Below are 21,498 nucleotides of genomic sequence, written 5' to 3' on the forward strand. Positions count from 1 at the left end.
ACCAGAGGCAAAAGTGGGCAAAGCAAGAAATGCAAATTTTACCTTTATACAGTAGGCAAGTTTCTACACATGTTCTCACACACCCCTCTACACTACACCCAGGCAAGCAAAAGAGGCATTATCAGAGTTCAATGAATCCTTACAGCTAGGCAAAATCGGGGTATGAATCAGGGCCAGTGAGGGGTGTTGCCTACAGAGAGCCCCAAGGGCCAGGGAGAGAGCCCCAAGGAGCACACTTGGCCCCTAGACCTGGCATTCCCCACCCTGCTGCAAAAACAGCTAAACTCTCCATATTTTGTGCAGGGATAGTCTCAGAGCTTTGCTGCCTTTTGTGGAAATTACTCAGTCAAAACAAGATGTTTGCTGTACCCACACCCTGGGCCATCCTTTCTCTGCCCATCACTAAGCAACTCAATGTGGTTACATACAGTAAATATATTAAAGGTTTATAGCTGCTGTGGTGCATGTAATGACATTATGTCGCTGCTACCTTCATTGTAAATTACAGTGTTGCTGGAACAAAAGATTCTCAGTATCCGGGGAGGCCCTGAGGCCTTTCTATCCCTGAACTAAGGGATTCCTGGTATCAGTTTACAAAGTTGATCTCTTTAAGCACACAGCTGGGACAGTTTGTGTTAAACCTTTCAAACGCCAGAAGTTTCAGCACATTTATTTACCTAACAGAATTTGTATACGGCTTAAGAGTAAATGAAATCTCTAAGCAGCTTACAAAGAACGTACAATATGCGTGCATCTTTTTTCCTTTATTCTTGTTTTTGTATTTCAAATTATTAAAACAATAAAGAATGTATTAATAAAAAAGAACGTACAATATGCATCAAATTTGTCGTTAAGAGTCACAAGTTAAAAACAAGTATTTCTTTATATACTGTGATCCGTGCGGGAGGCCCGTTCGCAACCCACGTGCGGCTCGCAATTCGGCGCTTCTGCGCATGCACAAAGCGCGATTTAGCGCTTCTGCGGATGTGCGAGCACCAAAACCCGGAAGTAACCTGTTCCGGTACTTCCAGGTTCGGCGCAGTGCGCAACCTGAAAACACACAACCTAAAGCGTCTGTAACCCGAGGTGTGACTGTATATAAAAAAACCCAAAAACAGAAATAAACCCAACAAATTAAATACATACATTATAACCTAAAAATACACGTTGACTTTACATGTCTAAGTAGGCTTGCCTAAACGAAAAAAGCATTTTAGCAGGTGCTGAAAAGAGTACAGCAATGGTGCCTGGCTAATGTCAATGGGAAGGGAGTTCCAGAGGGCAGGAGGTATGACAGTGAGGGATCAGTTCCTTACAAGTGCAGAAGCAACACTGTGTGGCACAAACAGAAGAGGTCAAGTGGGCACAAATGGGTAACGGAATCCTTCAGGCAAACTGGCCCCAGGTTGTTAATGATTCTATAAGGAGGAGTAGATCTGAAGTTTGGGGGTGCTCCTGGATTCAAGCTTGTCACTGGAGGCTTAGGTGGCCTGGAGTGCCTTTTCCAGCTGTTCACACATCATTCTGTTTTATCAATTATTCTACATTGCCTCCCCCTATGTTACCATATTACTGCCACCTGGAGAGGCCCACTTGCACTATGGCACAATAAAAGCAGAACAGCACAATGTTTGTGGTATAAAAAGTTACACGATTTTTGCAGGAAACAATGGGGCAAGCGTCTTGAACCTCCATCCTGTTGCTGCTGAACTCCAAATCAGGACAGCAGAAAACATTTGCTCTTGTTTTTAACCCTCAAAGTAAGGTTACCAGACGTCCCCGTTTCCCGGGGACAGTCCCCGGATTTACAAATCAGTCCCCATACAAAAATCCATCGAAGTTGAAAAGTGTCCCCGGATTCATCGAAAAAATCTGGTAACCTTACCTCAAAGGGCATTCTGACTATACTGCTGCCAGGTAATAACAGTGAGTACAAATTAACCTATTTGGGATCGAAAGGAAATGTTAACTGTGGCTTTGGAAATGGATTGCCATGACAACCACCCAGCTCAACTGGTCTCCCGAGTGGTGGCTAAGTGCAAAATTCACACCTGGTTACAGCTGTGCTCCGCTGTCCTGCTGCTTTTGCTGGAAGATTTGCCGAGACATGATATGATCAGGTGATAGCAACATCCCATATTGGATTACCGAGTAAATCTCTTGGAAATCGCCAGTGGCCGAAATTAAATTAGAATGAGGGGAGGCAATTTTCACCTCTCTGACAAATTGCTAGCATCATTAGGGTCTGCTGTATTTAGTTATTTATTTATTTTTAAATGGCTCAGTGGAGAGGACAAATACTTACTTTTCCTCTTGTTTAACTAGCAAACCAGAAACATTTGGGATTAAGAGATTTATGCAGGAAACGGGTGAGGTCGGGAGTCAAAAATTGTGGATTTAGGTTTAGGCATGTTCACAATAGGAATGGAAGGAGCTGTCAATGTCAGTTCTCTCAGCATCTCATTGTTCCAATCTTAAATTCAGTTCTCCACATTTTGCAGCAAATTGCAAATTATTATTTTTTTAAATCCTCGTGAAAATTCACCAGCATTTTAGTGCGAATTTCTCCCAGCGAGCACATTTTTTATATGCAGTTTTGCCTAATGTAAACATTTTTGCAAGAAATTTTCCCTAATACAATGCATTATGCACACACCTTCCCCTAAAGTTTGCACTTTTTGCAAACATTGTTTGCCTGTGGTATGGTCTAGTGAGAGTTCCGAGGGCCAGACAGAGAGACTTGGAGGGCCACATGAGGTTCCCCACTGCTGTGCCGAGACAAGTCATGGCATAGCTTAGGGCAGTGTAGCATCAGAATGAAGAGCAAAGAGGCCACAATCCCCTCTCTGAGAGCCCACACATTTGCTTGCTTGAGTTCAGCCATCGCTTGTCTTAATGTTACATGTGAGGATGCTTTCAATGGGGTGCTATTTTTAAGAAATGTATTACATTTGCCCAACTGCAGCAGGTCAAGTCAGTAATAATGCAAAAACTGATAAATAAAAAAACTGCTTAATAAAGCCTGATGGAACAAACGCAAATTAACTAGGCAAAGTGAACATCTCATATGTATTTATGATCTGTCCCCATACCTGCTGGAACCAACAGTCGGGAGTGTGGCTTAGAGTAGAATTTATAACCATGGCTTCCTCAAACTTAGACCACTCCCATCAAGTGCCGTAATTTAGGAACTGCATTTTTGTTAGGATGTGCAGAAAACCTCTCATACGCTCATGAACCTACCATTCCAAATTTCTTTGTGGCAGTGAGGAGAAACCCTGAGAATGAAACCAGTTTTAGATCTATAGGAGAACAGTACAGAAAAATGAGCAGAAGAAAAAGAGATGGGGAAACGGTAAGCAAAACTAAATGAAGTTAACGACAAAAACATGTTACTCCATACTCACCACAATAATGTTTTCATGCTCTTGAGTGGTTAAGTTATTATTCTGAAAGGGGAAAACAAATAAGAAAATCAGCAAGCAAGCCTGCTTTGTTTTTGTTCTTTTTTAAAATCTGGGCAGGCTTACAAGTCCTTTCCCCTTAAGTGTCCTGTCTTGAAGAGTAGCCAATATAGCACAGTGTTAAAAGAGGGGCCCATCATCCCCCATACGTTCTAGCACCCACCCCTTTGTACATAGAGTTACAAGACAGGACCTGAAGAGCATCCTGTCCAAGCACAGGCCCCAGAGCAGGGGCTGGCAGAAGGTACCACAGCAGCACCTGGGTGATTTGCAGTGGATCTGTAAGTGATTCTAACTTCCAGTGTTCAGTGACAACCAAAAAGACTGTTTTCCACTAATTTTGGGCTGCTGGGGATAGGTGGGACCAATACTGGATTTTTGTGCGGAAGCAAAGACAGCGAGCTCAGCTTTGGTCCTGAATCTGTGGCCTGCAGGTGAAAATTTGCATGTGTATATGCAGGTCACCCTGGTCTTCATAACTGACTAATGTCTCCCATACCAAAGGTGTCTGCCCAAGTCAACAACCCACAATGAACATTTCTGGATCACCTATGCCCAGTCGAACCATGTAGCCAAGTACTCTGACTGACAAAAGCTTTCCAGTTATCCAAAGTTAGTTCTACTCAGAATAGACCCACTGAAATGAACAAGCATCACTAACTTAAGCCCATGGAACTATTCTGAGTACAGCATAGTTGCATACAGTCCCAGCGCTCTAGTAACCTTCCCCCTTACTATCCGAGATCTTTAACTGAGACTTTATGTCTAGGTTGAACATGCTCCACCACTAACCTATGGCAGGGATAGGCAACATGCTCCCCATCAGGTGTTGTTGGACTACAATTCCCATCATCCCCAACCACTAGGTTCATTTTGGCTGGGACTGGTGGAAGCTGTAGTTCAACAACAGCTGGAGGGGTGTTGGCTACCCCTGGGCTATGGCTTCTCCCCTTACACATTTTCCTAAGTGGGAGAAGAGGGAACACAGCTCAGCAGCAGAACCTGTGCTTTTAATGCAAAAGATCCCAGCTTCAACCCTTGGCAGCACTGGAGTTTACTCCCACAAGAAGCAGTGAAGGCCACCCACTTGGATGGATTTAAGAGAGGATAAGACGAATCCAGGGCGGATATGGCTACCAATGACTACTAGCCATTATAGCTATGTTCTGCCTCTGCTGTCGGAGGCAATTTGTCTCTGAGTACCAGTTGCTAAGAATCACAAGTGGGGTGAGTGCTCTTGTGCTCAGGTCTACCTGCTTTCAGGCTTCCCACGAGCACCTGGTTGGCCACTGTGAGAACAAGAAGCTGGACCAGATGGGTCATTGGCCTGATCCAGCAGGGCCCTTATTGAGTCCTTATTTCTATGGAAAAACGGGTCTCGAGTAAGATCTTGGGTAGCAGCTGACAGAAAAGGCCTCTGCCTAAGACCCTGGAGAGCCACTGCCACAGAGTACGTAGTCACTATTTATTTGTTTGGACATTTATATCTCACCTTCCAAAGATAAAATCGTACTCAAGGCAGCTCGCAATAAATATATCACAACAAAATTAAAAGCAAACCTGGCAGTAAAGCAAACTGCAGTAGCGCAGCATCATAAAATACCACCGTAAAAAAAGCAGCAGGCCAAAGCACTGAGCTAGATGGACCAAGAGTCTGACCTGGTATAAGGCAGCTTTTGGTATCTGACTACTCTGTGTGCATCTGCTCCCACACAGAAACACAGAAAATTGCCTTATACCAAGTTATGTCATTGGGCATCTAGCTTAGGATTGTCAACACTGACTGGTAGCAGCTCTCCAGAGTTTCAGACAGAGGGCGTTCCCAGCCCTACCTGGAGATGCCGGGGATTGAACCTGGGACCTTTTGCATACAAGGCAGATGCTCTGCAGTTGAGCTGCAGATCTTGCTATATTTCTATCAACCAAGTTTGGTCTATAGTGGCACAAAACCCACCTGCACATCTCATAGACAAATTTCATACTCAGAACGCTACCATGTTGCATGGCTGATAGTATGGGAGCAGGGACTTTCTCGTGACTCTCTGGAATCAGTTGGTCTAATGAGACCTGCTCCATCCTAACATTAACCATTTTTAGGAAAAGGTGGAAGACCTGTTTTTCTTTGCTCAAGCTCTGAATAGTTGCTTTTTCCCAAAAAAAGGGCATTTTTCCTTATAGCATGGACACGATCTCATTTATTTCAAAGGAGAGAGCCCGGCAATGAACCATAATCCCGATTCCCAGGCCTCGTTTTAAAAGAGGACTGGTTCCTGGCATTTGCAGAACCTGAGATGCAAGGCAAAATGTACAGACACTGCCCTTCTCATGCCTATTTCCCCCATTCAATGTTTCAGTCCCTCGCCAGTTCCCCTGGAAAAAGTCCTGTGGACACTCCTGCTTCAAAGTGCTTCCCTTTGGCTAGAACACGCCCCATATATCAGGGATGGGCAACTTTGGAGTTGTAGTTGACTCTTACTCTGAGAATATATACCAAAATGAATGAACTTAAGTTAGCCATGCCCATTAATTTCAGTGGGTCTACTCTGAGTAGGAGTATTACGGAACACCACCCACTGGCCCTGTGGTCACATGCAGCCCTCAGCTGAATCCCACGTGGCTCTTGTTTAATTTCAAAAGCCCTCTGTTTCTTTCCTGGCAGCCCACTAGTTGGGGATGAAGGGGGGCAGATGGGAGGATGGTCACCCACACAAATCTGGCCATCAGCCTACATGTGGCCCCCAAAAGACCACCCTCAAGATAGTGTGTCCCTCAACAGTTGCCCTATATATTTTATGCATCTGACTATATGAGCTGCAGTCTACAAAAGCCTGCAAGACAATAAATCTTTACGTCTATGGTTCTTTGTTTTCTCACTATTGCAGACTAACATTGTTTTTCCTCTGGAAGTTCGCATTTTGAAGGAATTGCCATTTATATTTATATAAATATAAACTGATTGCGCATTTACTAGTTTTATAGGTTTATTTGGAGCTTTGAGAGAGGAGGCAGGAGTATACGGCATTCAAAAAACAAATAAATGCCCAACATCTTTCAGCAGCTGTTCACATAGTCTGCTTTTCAAATCATTTCTTATCCTCTGCATGATTTGCCTCTGTTGTTCTAACCTTCCCACCTCCCTCCACCCAGCTCGTTAATGAATATGGCAAAACAGTGCAAAGATGCTCCATGTGTGCCTGCCTGCCTGCAAATTTTGGGTGACCCAACAAATTGGGAGTCCTGGTTTGGACAAGGTAAACAGCTGCATGCAATCACTTCTCCAAAGCTATTGTTTGGCATTGGATATCCAGGTACACATTTGAGACTTAACATTTTTTAAACAGAAAAGAGCAGCACAAAGTTTACCTCTGAGAGCAACTTGGAAACAATCTCCAGTGGAGCCTGATGAATTGATTCATCCTGCAAAGGTGATGTTAGCGCCATGTCCACCAAGGTCCGGATCTCCTTCAGAACCACCTCCAAGCGGCTTGGGTTACTCAGAACCTTCTTATACTTGTAGATCTTTTTCTAGGAGAATAAATAAAATAAAAGCCACACAAGTTCAGGTGTAAGGTTATAAAAAAAACACACGGGGAGACTGCAAGATAAACAACTTTCGACATCCCATATGGTCAAAAGAGACTTTTGCATTTGCTCTACGCTTCCTGCTTCTAGCTCTGCAGGTGGGGGGGACCCCTAAAAATGTTTAAGAACTAAGGAAAGAGGAAGCCATCTTTTACTCTGTGGTGGAAAATTACATTATTATTTTTCTGTTTTGGGGTTTTGCTTGTTTTGTTTCTCTTTAGGGTTTTAGAAACCAGATACATGATGGCCTGATTCACGCAACAAATATTTGGCTCAATAAACCCAAATTAAAGGTAACTAATGTGCATAGGGAATTCCACCCCGCCCCCTTTACATCAAGGATGGGAAACTTGGACTCCAAATGCTGTTAGACTCCAACTCCCATCAGGCCCATAAAGTGTGGGCAATGGTCAGGGATGATGGGAACTGTAGTCCAACAGCATCTTACAGGCCGAAGGTTCTCCATCCCTGCTTTACATTAAAATACAGATCAGGAATTAAATGCAATAGAAGGGTTCTGTTATTATGATTGTGATTACATTGTTCTGTATTTTGTGGCTTTAAATGTTGGACACCATGGGAAAATAGGGTATTTTGAATGGCTAGTAAATCCACTAAACAAACAAACAAACAAACAAATGAATAATCAAGTGTATGGTCCTCCAAACAGTTTTCCATACATTCCCCCCCCCCACACACATTGTACTAGTTTAGCTTGATGTAATCAGAAAACCAGGATTCTTAATGGATGTCATAGCTATTAGAAATTATAGGTAAATGTAGCCTCCCGTTTTCATAGACAGTATGCCTCCAACAAACATTTGCAGTAGGAAACTGTATTTTAGGAACAGCTTTGACATTTCTGATGCCCTTGAAGCAGCCATGGTGTCATATGGGTTTCACCATCATTTCTTAAAGCTTTCTGGTTTACCTGGGAGCATCTGATGCGGCAATATTCTTAGAACTGGGCAGGGATAGACCTGATCAGAAAGTTGGATGGTAGATCACTGAAGGCCCCATGTGTTAGAATTGGGGTAAAAATGAAACAAATTAGCCATGTTCAAAATGGGTTTTTTATATCCCAGCCACTGAGGCCCTTTTCAGAGATGGAAAACTGCTCAGCATAATAAATGTAAGCAATAATCTCTTCCATACCCACTCTTCTGAGGTGCCCACTTTTATGGTTCCGTTTTATCATTTACAGAGCAGAGAGCATTACAGCCTTTATCTTGTTCATCTTACCGTCTGATGTGATGAGTTTTCCATTGGCTAATGCAGCTTGGTTGATTTCGAGAACTGTGGATGCCTGATCTATGTTTATTTGCTCATCAATCAATATCCCCCCCCCCCAAAGATGGCATCTCGGTTTATGCTTAATAATAATAATATAAAAAGCGAGGCCATTTCTCTATCCCAAAGGCAGCAGAAAAACAAAAGAGGGAGGAGGGGAGGAGTCTGTGTAGCCTATGCCGCAGGTTTTCACTTTTATAGGTTTGGTCTTCGAAAACAACCAAGCTTGAAAAACCATGCCAACGGCTGATTTAATTAGAGTTGGCCTTTGAAATAAAATTCTATGCAAATTTTAAAAAGCACCATTTTAACCATCAGGCTGAAGGCCAGAAAACAACACCACAATAACAAAACCACACAAAGGCCTTCATGTTTACATACTGCACACCACCAAATGCAACCTTCAAGTTACATTGACCAGGTTTTGCAAAATTATTGGGATAGCTCAGTTGGTAAAGCATGAGACTCTTCATCTCAGGGTCGTGCGTTCAAGCCCTACGTTGCACAAAAGATTCCTACACTGCAGGGAGTTGGACACTAAATGATCCTCAAGGACCTTTCCAACTCTACAATTACAGAATATGATTCTAAGAGATCCCCTTACAGCAGCCTCCCCATATCTGGTGTCCTCCCAATGGTCTGGCCTACAGCTCCCATCAACCCCAGTCAGTACCACCTGGAACTGATGTGAGTTGTAGACTAAAACATCTAGAGGGCACCAGGTTGGGAGAGCTTTCTTTAAAGAACACAACTCTTTTACCCTGGCCTCTGACAACTGATATGTATATTTTCAGGACCTAACTTATATTCTAACTTATATTTTGTTACTGTATTTTTTTGCAATGTAAAGTTTTTAAAACTGGCTTCAATGTTTTATTTTAAATTGTTGTAACCTGCCCTGGGACCTTGGGATGAAGGGCGTGTAATAAACAGCAGCAGCAGCAGCAGCAACAACAACTATTGGACAGGTGGATGGAAATGTAAATTAGTGAAGATGCCGACCTCTTAGCCTTGTTTCTTTATCATCTCCCTTGCTTCCGGACAATTGTCTCCCTGTAATGTTCGCCATCCTGCCCTGAACTTCCCATATTTCTCTCACGCATGCATTATTGAGTCCTACAGACCAGCTCAGTGGATCTTGCTCTGAATAAGTTAGAAATTTGCCTTTTAGACTGCATCAAATCAGTGATCCTATGCAAAGCCATCCATCTATTAATGTATGCATTTATTTAGTCAAATGATTTACAAACCTTTTATTGTTTGCCAATACCAAAACAGTATATAATGTAAAAACTACAACAAAATGGAGATTTAAAATAAACAAAAAATAAATCAGTGAGCAATGAACAACAACGCTATATAGGGTGGGTGCCGTGTGCACGGTTATGAACAGGATTGGAACTAAACAAACAAAAACCATAACCTAGGATCAAACAGAAAAAGATATGAGTATTAGAGGTGACCTGCCCCGCTTTTGTAGTCTCCCCTTCAGAAGGTTGAATGCTTCTTCTGGTGTGTCCTTCACCTGCCCTGTAATGCCTCCTATTTACCCATTTGTTTGCCACCCCTCAGATTCCTCAATAGAATTCCCAGGGTACATTTCTATCTTCCCTTTTTCCCCACTCTTGAGGACAAGAGGAAATCACTTTTGGGATATCACAACAACAAACAACAACAACAACAACAACAACAACAACAACAACAACAGTAAAGATAAAATGCTATTTATTAATGCTGGAGGTATCAGTGTTAAGTCTTTTGCACCCAATGCAACTGTGTTGCATCTGAAAGACTGGCAAATGTGCTAGACATTTGTGGGGGGTCAGAGACCACTTTGCAGACAGCCCCTGGCCCAGAAAAGGCTGTGCCCCAATGAATTTCTTTGCCTTTAAAAGCTTCTACTTTAAGGCTGTTCTTAACACTATTAAATGTACTTAAATCACATTCTTCCATATCAGCTAAAAACACGATTCCTTTGACAATAAAGCAGAAATTGTCACTGCAATCCTGCAACAAGCAGTCACAATTTTCAATCAGTGCATCTATTCAACAGCTATTTCTGTGGTTACCCCATGCCCGAATTTTCTTTCCCAAACTCTTTCTAGGTTTTCCATAAAGCACCGAATAAAAGCAAATGGGTTTTCAGATTTGCAGGCTGTATATTTCTGCCTGATTGGAGTCTGGGGGAAGAAAAAGGCCCCAACAGATTCTCATCCTGTATACGCTCCCTGGTTCAGAAAGTGAAGCAGAACGAGAAAAGCTAAAACAGAAAAACAGACAATATATCTATAAAGCCAGTCCAGGCCCCCAACACTCCTCACCCCCAAATCCCCACCCCTTGCACCTCAGAATCCATTTGCGAAGCCGACCTCAAGCGCTGAATTTTCTAATCTGGCAGAGATCTGCTCAGGCAGAACTACTGGCACTGGGCGATGCTGGCCGTTTGGAAGCAGATGCCAAATTTATCCTTTGCAACTCTTTTTCTTTCTTTCTTTTTTTTTAAAAATGTTTGTTTGTTTTTAAAGGCCTGCACAAAGTTCTCTGCACAGCCTTACAAAAAATAACAATCCTCAGAGACTTGAAAACAAAACACCAAACCCTCTGGAGCTGCAGTTCAAAGGAAGAAGTGAACAAAACTGTCTGCTGTTGAAGAAAGACCTGGAATGACTGGTTGGCGATGCCCAAAAGATATTGTTTGAAGCAGAGCTTAGAGAGCTTCAGGGTTAATCTCGCTAGACTCCCACTGTGGAAGAGTCACAAGGAGAGGAAGATCAATTTCTCTCCCTCCCTTCTCTTTCCATTTCAGCTCTTGGGGCCAGAGGAGTTTAAATATGTTTGCACATTGCACTGTTATCTTTTACAAAATGTGGGCGGAAATACACAACAGCCCTCTAGAGACCTCAACCCCAGTATCTTGGATTTGCTCCTTGATGCAATTCTGCTTTTCTCAGCAGAAACACTTGAGGCACTCGGTGGCACTCAATTGCTATCTTGTACTCGCAATGTGCGAATACAGACAACCATTTACCAACTTCAGTTTACGCCGGGGGTTACATTCCAGGGATAGCATAAAAAATTGCATATAGTCAAAGCAAACCATTTAAAAAACGGAAAATGGCCCGTAAAAAGCAATGTAGACTCTTCATGCACCTACAAACACTCGCCCAAGGCTGCTCTCACTCTCCGATTACCCCTCCAAACACACTTCCAGGATGAGTGCAATGATGGGTGGGATTGCTGATTCCACCCCCTGCTCTCCCGCCCCCTGCCCCCTTTTTTCCTGGATGTCTGCCCCCCACCCCACTTAAGAAACTGGCACTAAGGCAGCAATTCTACATGTATGTCTCACTCTTGAGTAAACTCACCTAGGATTGCACTGCCAGCCTGATACTACATATGCAATGTTTGGGAAAGTATGTTATTAAAAAAACAAAAACAAAATAACCAATATTATTTAACATTTGACACTAGCTTCCAAAATGTACGTCCTTTAATTTCTCCCTTGTTATTAAAAAGGAATAAGTCAATCTCACCTTTCTGCCTTCTGGAAGGACTGAATAGAGCGTAAGATAGGTAAAAATTTCTGCAAGGCATATAATAATATAGAAGCACCACATGACCCTTCGTCCCTTATCTCCAAGCCTATTTTGTCAAGATGTGTGCCCAGGTCACTAGAGTATTGAATGACATCAGCAAAACCCTTGCCATGATTTCAATGCAGTGGGATGGGACTTGAAATGCACACAGATGGGAAGAACACTGTCATCTAGAGATTTGCCCTGTCCCCTGTGAAGTCACCAGGCCCTCCCATAAAGACGCACAGATCCTGACCTCTTTCCATTCCCTTTTCTGTCCCAAATCCTTTTTTTCCATTCGCTGCCAATCTCGCGTCCTACATTCTGTGTGTATGTGTGTGTCCTATATTCTCTCTCTCTCTGTGTGTGTGTGTGTGTGTGTGTGTGCGCGCACACACACACACACACACACACACACCCCATGTCCCAAACAAATTTCACCCAAGAGACTGAAGCATTTTTCCATGACTTCAGTATAACAATCTAAACATATCCTCTTCCCTGATAGAAAATCTTTGCCCACCCCAGCTTCCAACCATGACAGGATTTCTGCTGGGACCACTTCTCCTAGCAGTGATTCACTCGTTTTCTAGCAGACACGCTAATGCTACATCTGAAATGTGAGTCGCCTTCCCACGGGCTGTGTGTGCCAGAAATTATTGATTTATTACTGAGCACAGAGGAAATCAAGCTCCAGCAAAACGAGAAAATGCCAAGGGTTCTGCAGGGGGATTCCTTCTTCTCTTGCTGCAAGGCAAGCCTTAACTTGACAAGGTTCACTCGCAGCATCTTTAATTTCTTCATTGAGCTCTGCTAAGACCCAGTCTTCCATAATTTCACACAATATGATGTTACCAGTTTACAAACTTCTCACATTCCCAATAACATATACAAGCAACATATATACAAGGAGACTCCCATTTGTAGCTATGAGTTCAAACTGGGGAGCCAACACAATACATCCTTTTAAATAAACTTCTAGATCAGGCATAAGCAAACTCGGCCCTCCAGATGTTTTGGGACTACAACTCCCATCATCCCTAGCCAACAGGACCAGTGGTCAGGGATGATGGGAGTTGTAGTCCCAAAACATCTGGAGGGCAGAGTTTGCCTATGCCTGTTCTATATGGACTTTCGCACTACTACTGCATGTATAGCTTTGTAAAGACACACAGCTTTCTAGTATATGGTCCTGGCACATAGCTTGCCGCATCTAGAATCTGGATTGACCTTCCTACTTCCATGTGTTTGAAGACTGAATGACTTGTAAAGAATACCATTTCTGGTTCCAGCTGTGCTTTGCACTAGAAAATGCATTTCCTGGCATAGCCAGATCTGTCACAGAAGACAGACAATGGCCAAGTTCACTAAACCATGGTTTAGTGCATTCTGTTCCTCCTTTCCCTTCAACACGGCCAGGGTGAGATTGGAAGTTAATCTTTAGATTGACTGCAGTTTAGTAAATTCTCTGAACCCTAATCTATGGTTAATCTTAAATATGACTCGTGGAAACAAGTAAGCTTTAGACCAGAGATAGGCAACCTCAGGCCCGTGGTCCGGATGCGGCCCAATCGCCTTATCAATCCGGCCCACGGACGGTCCAGGAATCAGCGTGTTTTTACATGACTATAATGTGTCCTTTTATTTAAAATGCATCTCTGGGTTATTTGTGGGACCTGCCTGGTGTTTTTCATGAGTAGAATGTGTGCTTTTATTTAAAATGCATGCTATGGGGCATAGGAAGTTGTTCTCCCCCCCCCTCCAAAATATAGTCCGGCCCACCGCATGGTCTGAGGGACGGTAGACCGGCCCACAGCTGAAAAAGGTTGCTGATCCCTGCTTTAGAGTAACTACATTTGTCTAAATTTGGACAACACAAGCTGCAAGCTGCATAAAACAGAAGCGAAACCTTCCGAACCCTCATAATGCTAAACCATGGTTTAATTTTAAGTATGGACACAACCAGTGTGGAACAAAAACCAACCTAGCTATATTCCTTCAAACCTTCCATTCCTGTTTTCATTTCCTTCTGACAAACTTTCTTCAGATCCTGGCTTTTATGCTTTTGGTTGGCAAAACGTAAGCTCTTATCCGACTTATATCAAGAACACTTCCATATTTTTCCGATTATTATTATTTGGGAAATGGAATTTTTTCCTGTTACTGTTGAATGTCTCCAGCAAAAACCACAGCTGGGACCTTCTGCATAGAAAGCAGATGCTCTGTTGTTGTTTAGTCGTTTAGTCGTGTCCAACTCTTCGTGACCCCATGGACCATAGCACGCCAGGCACTCCTGTCTTGCACTGCCTCCCGCAGTTTGGTCAAACTCATGTTGGTAGCTTCGAGAACACTGTCCAACCATCTCGTCCTCTGTTGTCCCCTTCTCCTAGTGCCCTCAATCTTTCCCAACATCAGGGGCTTATCCAAGGATTCTTCTCTTCTCATGAGGTGGCCAAAGTATTGGAGCCTTCCAGTGAGCACTCAGGGCTGATTTCCTTAAGAATGGATAGGTTTGATCTTCTAGCAGTCCATGGGACTCTCAAGAGTCTCCTCCAGCACCATAATTCAAAAGCATCAATTCTTCGGCGATCAGCCTTCTTTATGTTCCAGCTCTCACTTCCATACATCACTACTGGGAAAACCATAGCTTTAACTATACGGACCTTTGTCGGCAAGGTGATATCTCTGCTTTTTAAGATGCTGTCTAGGTTTGTCATTGCTTTTCTCCCAAGAAGCAGGCGTCTTTTAATTTCGTGACTGCTGTCACCATCTGCAGTGATCAAGGAGCCCAAGAAAGTAAAATCTCTCACTGCCTCCATTTCTTCCCCTTCTATTTGCCAGGAGGTGATGGGACCAGTGGCCATGATCTTGGTTTTTTTTGATGTTGAGCTTCAGACCATATTTTGCGCTCTCCTCTTTCACCCTCATTAAAAGGTTCTTTAATTCCTCCTCACTTTCTGCCATCAAGGTTGTGTCATCTGCATATCTGAGGTTGTTGATATTTCTTTGTCCATGGAGTTTTCTTGGCAGGGATACTGGAGTGGCTTGCCAGTTCCTTCTCCAGGTGGATCACGTTTAGTCAAAACTCTCCACTATGACCTGTCCATCTTGGGTGGCCCTGCATGGCATAGCTCATAGCTTCTCTGAGTTATTCAAGCCCCTTCGCCACGACAAGGCATTGATCCATGAAGATGCTCTACCACTGAGCTATGACCCTTACACTAAACTGGGGAGTTATAGTTCAACATCATCTGAAGGGCGACCCCTGCTTTACTGCCATATGTTGTGAATTCCTGAACCTCTGAACAATCTACTCATCCACACCTGTTAATGTAGGATCTTAAACAGTGTTGGAGAGCATGCAAAGGTGTGATACTCCAAATAAGTCTCCCCCAACCTGGCACCCTCCACATATTGTCTCAACCAGAATGGTCAATGGTCAAGGACCATGGGAGCAACACTCTGGAAACAGACTCTGTAGGACCACAGGGAAATCAGTCCTGATATTACAATTTCACATTATGTAAGTATCACACACACATTTCCAGCTATGGCTGGTATGCCAGCTAAAGTTCCTTTGGAACAGAGATGACTTGGCCACAGTAATCTGTGCTCTGGGAACTTCCAGACTGGATTAGCGCAATGCCCTCTATGTGGGGTTGCCCTTGAAAACAACTCAGAAAAGTAAAGTCCAAAATGCAGTGGTCAGGTTATTGGCTGGGGGGAGGAAAGGTGGGATAAAAATGGCAATAAAGCTCATATAACCCCTGTTCCAGGGACCCAGGTGGCGCTGTGGGTTAAACCACAGAGCCCAGGGCTTGCCGATCAGAAGGTCAGCGGTTCGAATCCCTGCAACGGGGTGAGCTCCCGTTGCTTGGTCCCAGCTCCTGCCAACCTAGCAGTTCGAAAGCACGTCAAAATGCAAGTAGATAAATAGGAACCGCTACAGCGGGAAGGTAAACGGCGTTTCCGTGTGCTGCTCTGGTTCGCCAGAAGTGGCTTTGTCATGCTGGCCACATGACCTGGAAGCTATACGCAGGCTCCCTCGGCCAATAATGTGAGATGAGTGCGCAACCCCAGAGTCGGTCACAACTGGACCTAATGGTCAGGGATCCCTTTACCTTTACCTTTTAACCCCTGTTCCAAAACAGCTGGATAGTTTGTTTCCAGGCCCACTTCAAGGTACTTATTTTAGTGTTTAAAATCCTAAACAACTAGCACCTTAGGCCCCCAAATAGCTGAGGGATTTTCACTTTCTCTGCAGACCCTTTCAGGTTAATAATCAGAGGACAGGACCCTCTTGGTAGATCTCTACTGCCCTCAGAAGTTTAGGGTGCAGTGGCCTGGGAATTCTTTACAGCAGTCCCTGATGTGTGGAATTCTTTCCCAACAGAGTAGATCTGTCTTCTTCACTATAGAGCTTTCAGCAAATGCTGAAGACGCACATCTTTACCCTAGCTTTTGACACCTGAGATGTGTGTTTCCAAGGCCCATCCTATTCCTGTGACTGTAATCTGTTTTAACTGGTTTTAACCCTGAATTTTAAATGGCTGCAACCTGCTGGGAAAGGGCAAGTAATAAATCTAATAATAATAACAATACTTTGACTACATCTGAAACTAATTTATAGATGGTGGTTCTCCTTCTTTGAGTCATTGATGTTTGTTAGCTACCTCCTGGGCCTAAGTGCTTGTTAACTCTGTTAAAAGCAGGTACCAGCTCTGGCAAGCAGGGCCTTATCTTTTTGTACTTTGACCTGTTATTCATAGGAAAGGAGAGCTCATGGAGATTGCATAGCCACAAAGCATCCCGTTGCAGAGAAATCAGGCCCAATCTGCCTGTTGCCCAGGTAACCGGCCTCCTGTCTCAGCCACAAGGCTGAAAAATAAATGCATATATCTATCCACACACACACACCATTCCCTATAACTAAGAGGCTGGCTCTGAATAAAAGCAGAGATGTCTCGGCAAAGGAGCTTCCTTCTATTAGTTCTAGCTAATCTCAAAAAATCAGCACCTGATTAGCCAACAATGAACATTCATCTCCTAAGGGGACTCCTTTTCAGATCAATTTCTAATTTAGCAAAGACCATTTCACCACTGAGCATCATTCAAGGCAATTACATTTCCAAATCAGATTAAAAGGGATGCTTGTCAGTCCTGATTTTTTTTCCATTTTATTCTCCACTTTTTGCTATTGTTTTCCTAGCCTCCCCACCCCCCCATTCTCTGTTCCTGCCCCCACCCTTCTCCTTCCTTCCCAGAAGGTCTTTCAAGCACTGGGAAACGTGTTAAAAATATACATCTGTTTACCTACCTATTTTATCCTCCCTTCCTTGGAAAAACGTGCTATTTTGCTGTGCCTTTAACCCAGCTTCGCCAGCCATAAATGGCTGTAAAATGGACTACTCTTCCCTGTGCACCTGCATCATCAGTGTCGTCAGCAAGATTGCTCCAGAAACGTGTTTGCTTCGGAGAACTGCTTCTGCTGCAGGACCCTCAGGGATGCCGAAATTTGCAGATCCGATGCACTACAGCAGCTTTAAAAAAGACTTGAGAGCTGGCGGGGAGGGGAATAGGAGCTGCTGAAAGCAGAACTTCGCAGCTCTCAACACCCTTATTTTGCAAGGAAGTGTCACATTGCAAGAGGGCTGTTTTCAACCAAAATGATTTATATCCGCGCATCTTGATGCCAAGGAGCATCAACAGAGCACCAAAACAGATTCCTGTACACCAGCCGTTGAAATAAGCCAAACATTCTCCTCCTCTTCTTTTTCTCAAAGCAGTTGTAGGTTTTAAAGAGCAGCTTGCTCAGCTGCTGAGAGGAAGAGGCTCATTTGCTCTGGGGCTCTTACTGTGTTTGCATTCTTCCCCTTCCTTCCTTTGTGGTGCTGACAGTGGCCAGCTAAAATCTCTGGATTCCTGCTCTAGAGGCATCCATGTTTCAGGACCGGCTACATGCATATGCAGTATAGAGAGAGAGATTATATAGAATATCCTTAGGCGGCAAGATAAAATACAATCTGCCCCTGTTAGCAATCTCCCAGAGACCCTTTTTCAATGACATGTCCTCCATTATATACATACTTACTGGTTAATAATAATAATAATAATAATAATAATAATAATAATAATAATAATAATTATTATTTATACCCCGCCCATCTGGCCGGGTTCCCCCAGCCACTCTGGGCGGCTTCCAAAAAAACAGAAATTCTAAAATACAGAAATCCATCAAACATTAAAAGCTTCCCTAAACAGGGCTGCCTTGAGATGCCTTCTAAAGGTCTGGTAATTGTTCTCTTTGACCTCTAGTGGGAGGGCATTCCACAGGGTGGGTGCCACTACCGAGAAGGCCCTCTGCCTGGTTCCCTGTAACTTGGCTTCTCGTAATGAGGGAACCGCCAGAAGGCCCTCGGAGCTGGACCTCAGTGTCCGGGCAGAACGATGGGGGTGGAGACGCTCCTTCAGGTATACCGGACCGAGGCCGTTTAGGGCTTTAAAGGTCAACACCAATACTTTGAATTGTGCTCGGAAACGTACTGGGAGCCAATGTAGGTCTTTTAGGACCGGTGTTATGTGATCTCGGCGGCCGCTCCCAGTCACCAGTCTAGCTGCCGCATTCTGGATTAGTTGTAGTTTCAAAGGTAGCCCCACGTAGAGCGCATTGCAGTAGTCCAAGCGAGAGATAACTAGAGCATGCACCACTTTGGAGAGACAGTCACTGGGCAGGTAGGGACTCAGCCTGTGTACCAGATGGAGCTGATAAACAGCTGCCCTGGACACGGAGTTGACCTGTGCCTCCATGGACAGCTGTGAGTCTAAAATGACTCCCAGGCTGTGCACCTGGTCTTTCAGGGGCACAGTTACCCCATTCAGGACCAGGGAGTCCTCCACACCCGCCCGCCTCCTGTCCCCCACAAACAGTACTTCTGTCTTGTCAGGATTCAATCTCAATCTGTTAGCCGCCATCCATCCTCCAACCGCCTCCAAGCACTCACACAGGACCTTCACCGCCTTCACTGGTTCTGATTTAAAAGAGAGGTAGAGCTGGGTATCATCAGCATACTGATGGACACCCAGCCCAAACCCCCTGATGATCTCTCCCAGCGGCTGCATATAGATGTTAAAAAGCATGGGGGAGAGGACAGAACCCTGAGGCACCCCACAAGTGAGCGCCCAGGGGTCTGAACACTCATCCCCCACCACCACTTTCTGAACACGGCCCAGGAGGAAGGAGCGGAACCACTGCATGACAGTGCCCCCAGCTCCCAAGCCCTCTAGACGGTCCAGAAGGATGTTATGGTCGATGGTGTCAAAAGCCGCTGAGAGATCCAGCAGAACAAGGAAACAGCTCTTACCTTTGTCCCTAGCCCGCCGGAGATCATCGACCAGTGCGACCAAGGCAGTTTCAGTCCCATGATGAGGCCTGAATCCTGACTGGAAGGGATCCAAATGGTCCGCTTCTTCCAGGCGTGCCTGGAGTTGTTCCGCAACCACTCGCTCAATCACCTTGCCCAAGAATGGAAGATTTGAGACTGGGCGATAGTTGGCCATATTGGCCGGATCTAAAGATGGTTTTTTAAGAAGCGGTTTAATAACCGCCTCTTTCAGCGGGTCTGGGAAGGCTCCCTCATGGAGAGAAGCATTTACCAACCCGCGAAGCCCATCGCCCAGCCCTTCCTGGCTAGCTTTTATAAGCCAGGATGGGCAAGGATCAAGGAGACAGGTGGTTGGTTTCATTCGTCTAAGCAGCCTGTCCACATCCTCGGAGGTAACAGATTGAAATTGATCCCACAAAACTTGACTAGACAGGACTCTAGCACTCCCCCGCCCCGGCCCTGCTCCCACGGTGGAGTCTACCTCTTCCCGAATCTGAGCGACTTTATCTGCAAAAAACTTTGCAAAATCATTGCAGGAGATCATGTGGCCCGTACTGGGCCCGGATGGAGCAGGTGGTTCCGCTAAATTACGAACCACCTGGAAGAGTCTCCTGCTGCTGTTTTCTGCAGATGCGATGGAGACGGTGAAGAAGGTCCTCTTCGCCGTCGCCATTGCCACTTGGTAGGCTCGAAGTTGAGCTCTAGCCCGTGTCCGGTCTGATTCAAAATGAGTTTTCCGCCACCGGCGCTCTAGCCGTCTCAACGACTGTTTCATTGCCCTCAGCGCCGGGGAAAACCACGGGGCTGTCCGGGCTCCATGCAATCTGAGAGGGCGCTTCGGAGCCAGACAGTCAATAGCGCTGGTTAACTCCGCATTCCAGCGGGCCACCAGGGAATCAGCTGAAAGGCCATCGACATGGGATAAAACATCCCCTACCACTCTTTGGAAGCCAATTGGATCCATTAAGTAGCGGGGGCGGACCATCCGAATCGGTCCCACCTCCCTGCAGAGGGGAAGGGTTGCGGAGAAGTCCAGTTGCACCAGAAAGTGATCTGACCATTTATCTGTGTTTAATGTTTTTTAATTGTTTTGTGAGTTTTAGCTGTGTTCTATCTACGTTGCTTTATTTGAACACCCCTTGGTAAAGAGCTCCTGTTGAAAAAAAATTCTAAAAAAAAATCTAAGTAAGTGATTTGCAGCGGGGTAACCGCGTTGCTCTCTTGCAGCAAAACAAGGAAGGCACCTCAAAGACTGAAGGTGGTATCACAACATAGAGTCAGCCTTTGCCACTCTGGTGCCCTCCAGATATATGGGGCTACATTTCCCATCAGCCCCAGCCAGCATGAGACTTGTTTGTTGGGGATGATGGGAGTAGCAGGCCCGAAACATCTACAGGTCACCAGACTGGCAAAGATTGGACTCAGTCCAACTCAATGTAGATCAACTGAAATCAATGGATTTAAGTTAGTCACGCCATAATGCTTATGCCACAACACATTTGTCAAGTTCCCTACCCTCCTTTCTTAGGATACTTTATTTCTTTGAATAGAGGACTGTAGGACACATGACCATCGTAAGGATAGGCCCTATCAGTCATGCAAACTATTTTCTGGTCGTATCTGCACCATACATATGAAGGCGACTTACATCCTTTTAACAGTCATGGCTTCCACTTCTCTGAAGAATCTTGGGAACTGTAGCTTAAAGGTACTGGGAATTGTAGCTCTGTGAGGAGTTCCCAGGATACTTTGGGGGAAGCCATGGCTGTCAAAGTGGTATAAATGTGCTTTCAATGTAAGGTGCACCCTCTGTTAGGAAGACAGTCTGTGATTCAGGAAATAAAGGAGCGTTGTTTTCTCAGCAGATAAAAGTTTAAGAAGTGATGTCTCACGGGGCTCTGTCATGTGTTTTCCTGCCACTCAAAAAGCTCCTTGGCCCTGACATAAACCAAAGCTGCCCAATATTCAGCAGTAGAGTGCAGAAGCATTAGAACGTTATTTCCATGACAAAACAGTCACATCAGGCCACATCTTCTGATCCCAAGAATTTTGAAAACGTGTTCCTGCACAGATTTAAAGGCCGCAAATGCCTTTAAATGTTGTTTTGTTTTTGTTTTCAAATACAAAACTTTGTTCACTCAACAGCCCTATTTTTAAACCAGCACCATGGCAACAATTCAGTAAGGTGCATCACACGAGGCTTCA

General features: G+C 44.5%; 1 protein-coding gene across 2 annotated transcripts in view; it reads right to left on the bottom strand.

Annotated features, from left to right (window-relative positions):
- The window catches only part of CMIP (c-Maf inducing protein), a 161,582-nt gene that overhangs the window by 35,400 nt on the left and 104,684 nt on the right, over positions 1-21,498 (bottom strand). Inside the window, exons 1-3 of one of the 2 annotated variants that reach the window (XM_060275961.1) lie at positions 17,229-18,001; positions 6,828-6,989; positions 3,408-3,449 (exon numbers count right to left, since the gene is read on the bottom strand). In XM_060275961.1, the coding sequence (XP_060131944.1) occupies positions 3,408-3,449; positions 6,828-6,905 (120 nt within the window). In that variant the 5' untranslated portion in view covers positions 6,906-6,989; positions 17,229-18,001. Of the gene's footprint in view, positions 1-3,407; positions 3,450-6,827; positions 6,990-17,228; positions 18,002-21,498 lie in introns of those variants that run through there. The other variant, XM_035120939.2, reaches the window with a different exon arrangement.

This window comes from Zootoca vivipara, chromosome 6 (assembly GCF_963506605.1).
Source record: "Zootoca vivipara chromosome 6, rZooViv1.1, whole genome shotgun sequence".
In the NCBI taxonomy this organism is placed as follows: Eukaryota; Metazoa; Chordata; class Lepidosauria; order Squamata; family Lacertidae; genus Zootoca; species Zootoca vivipara.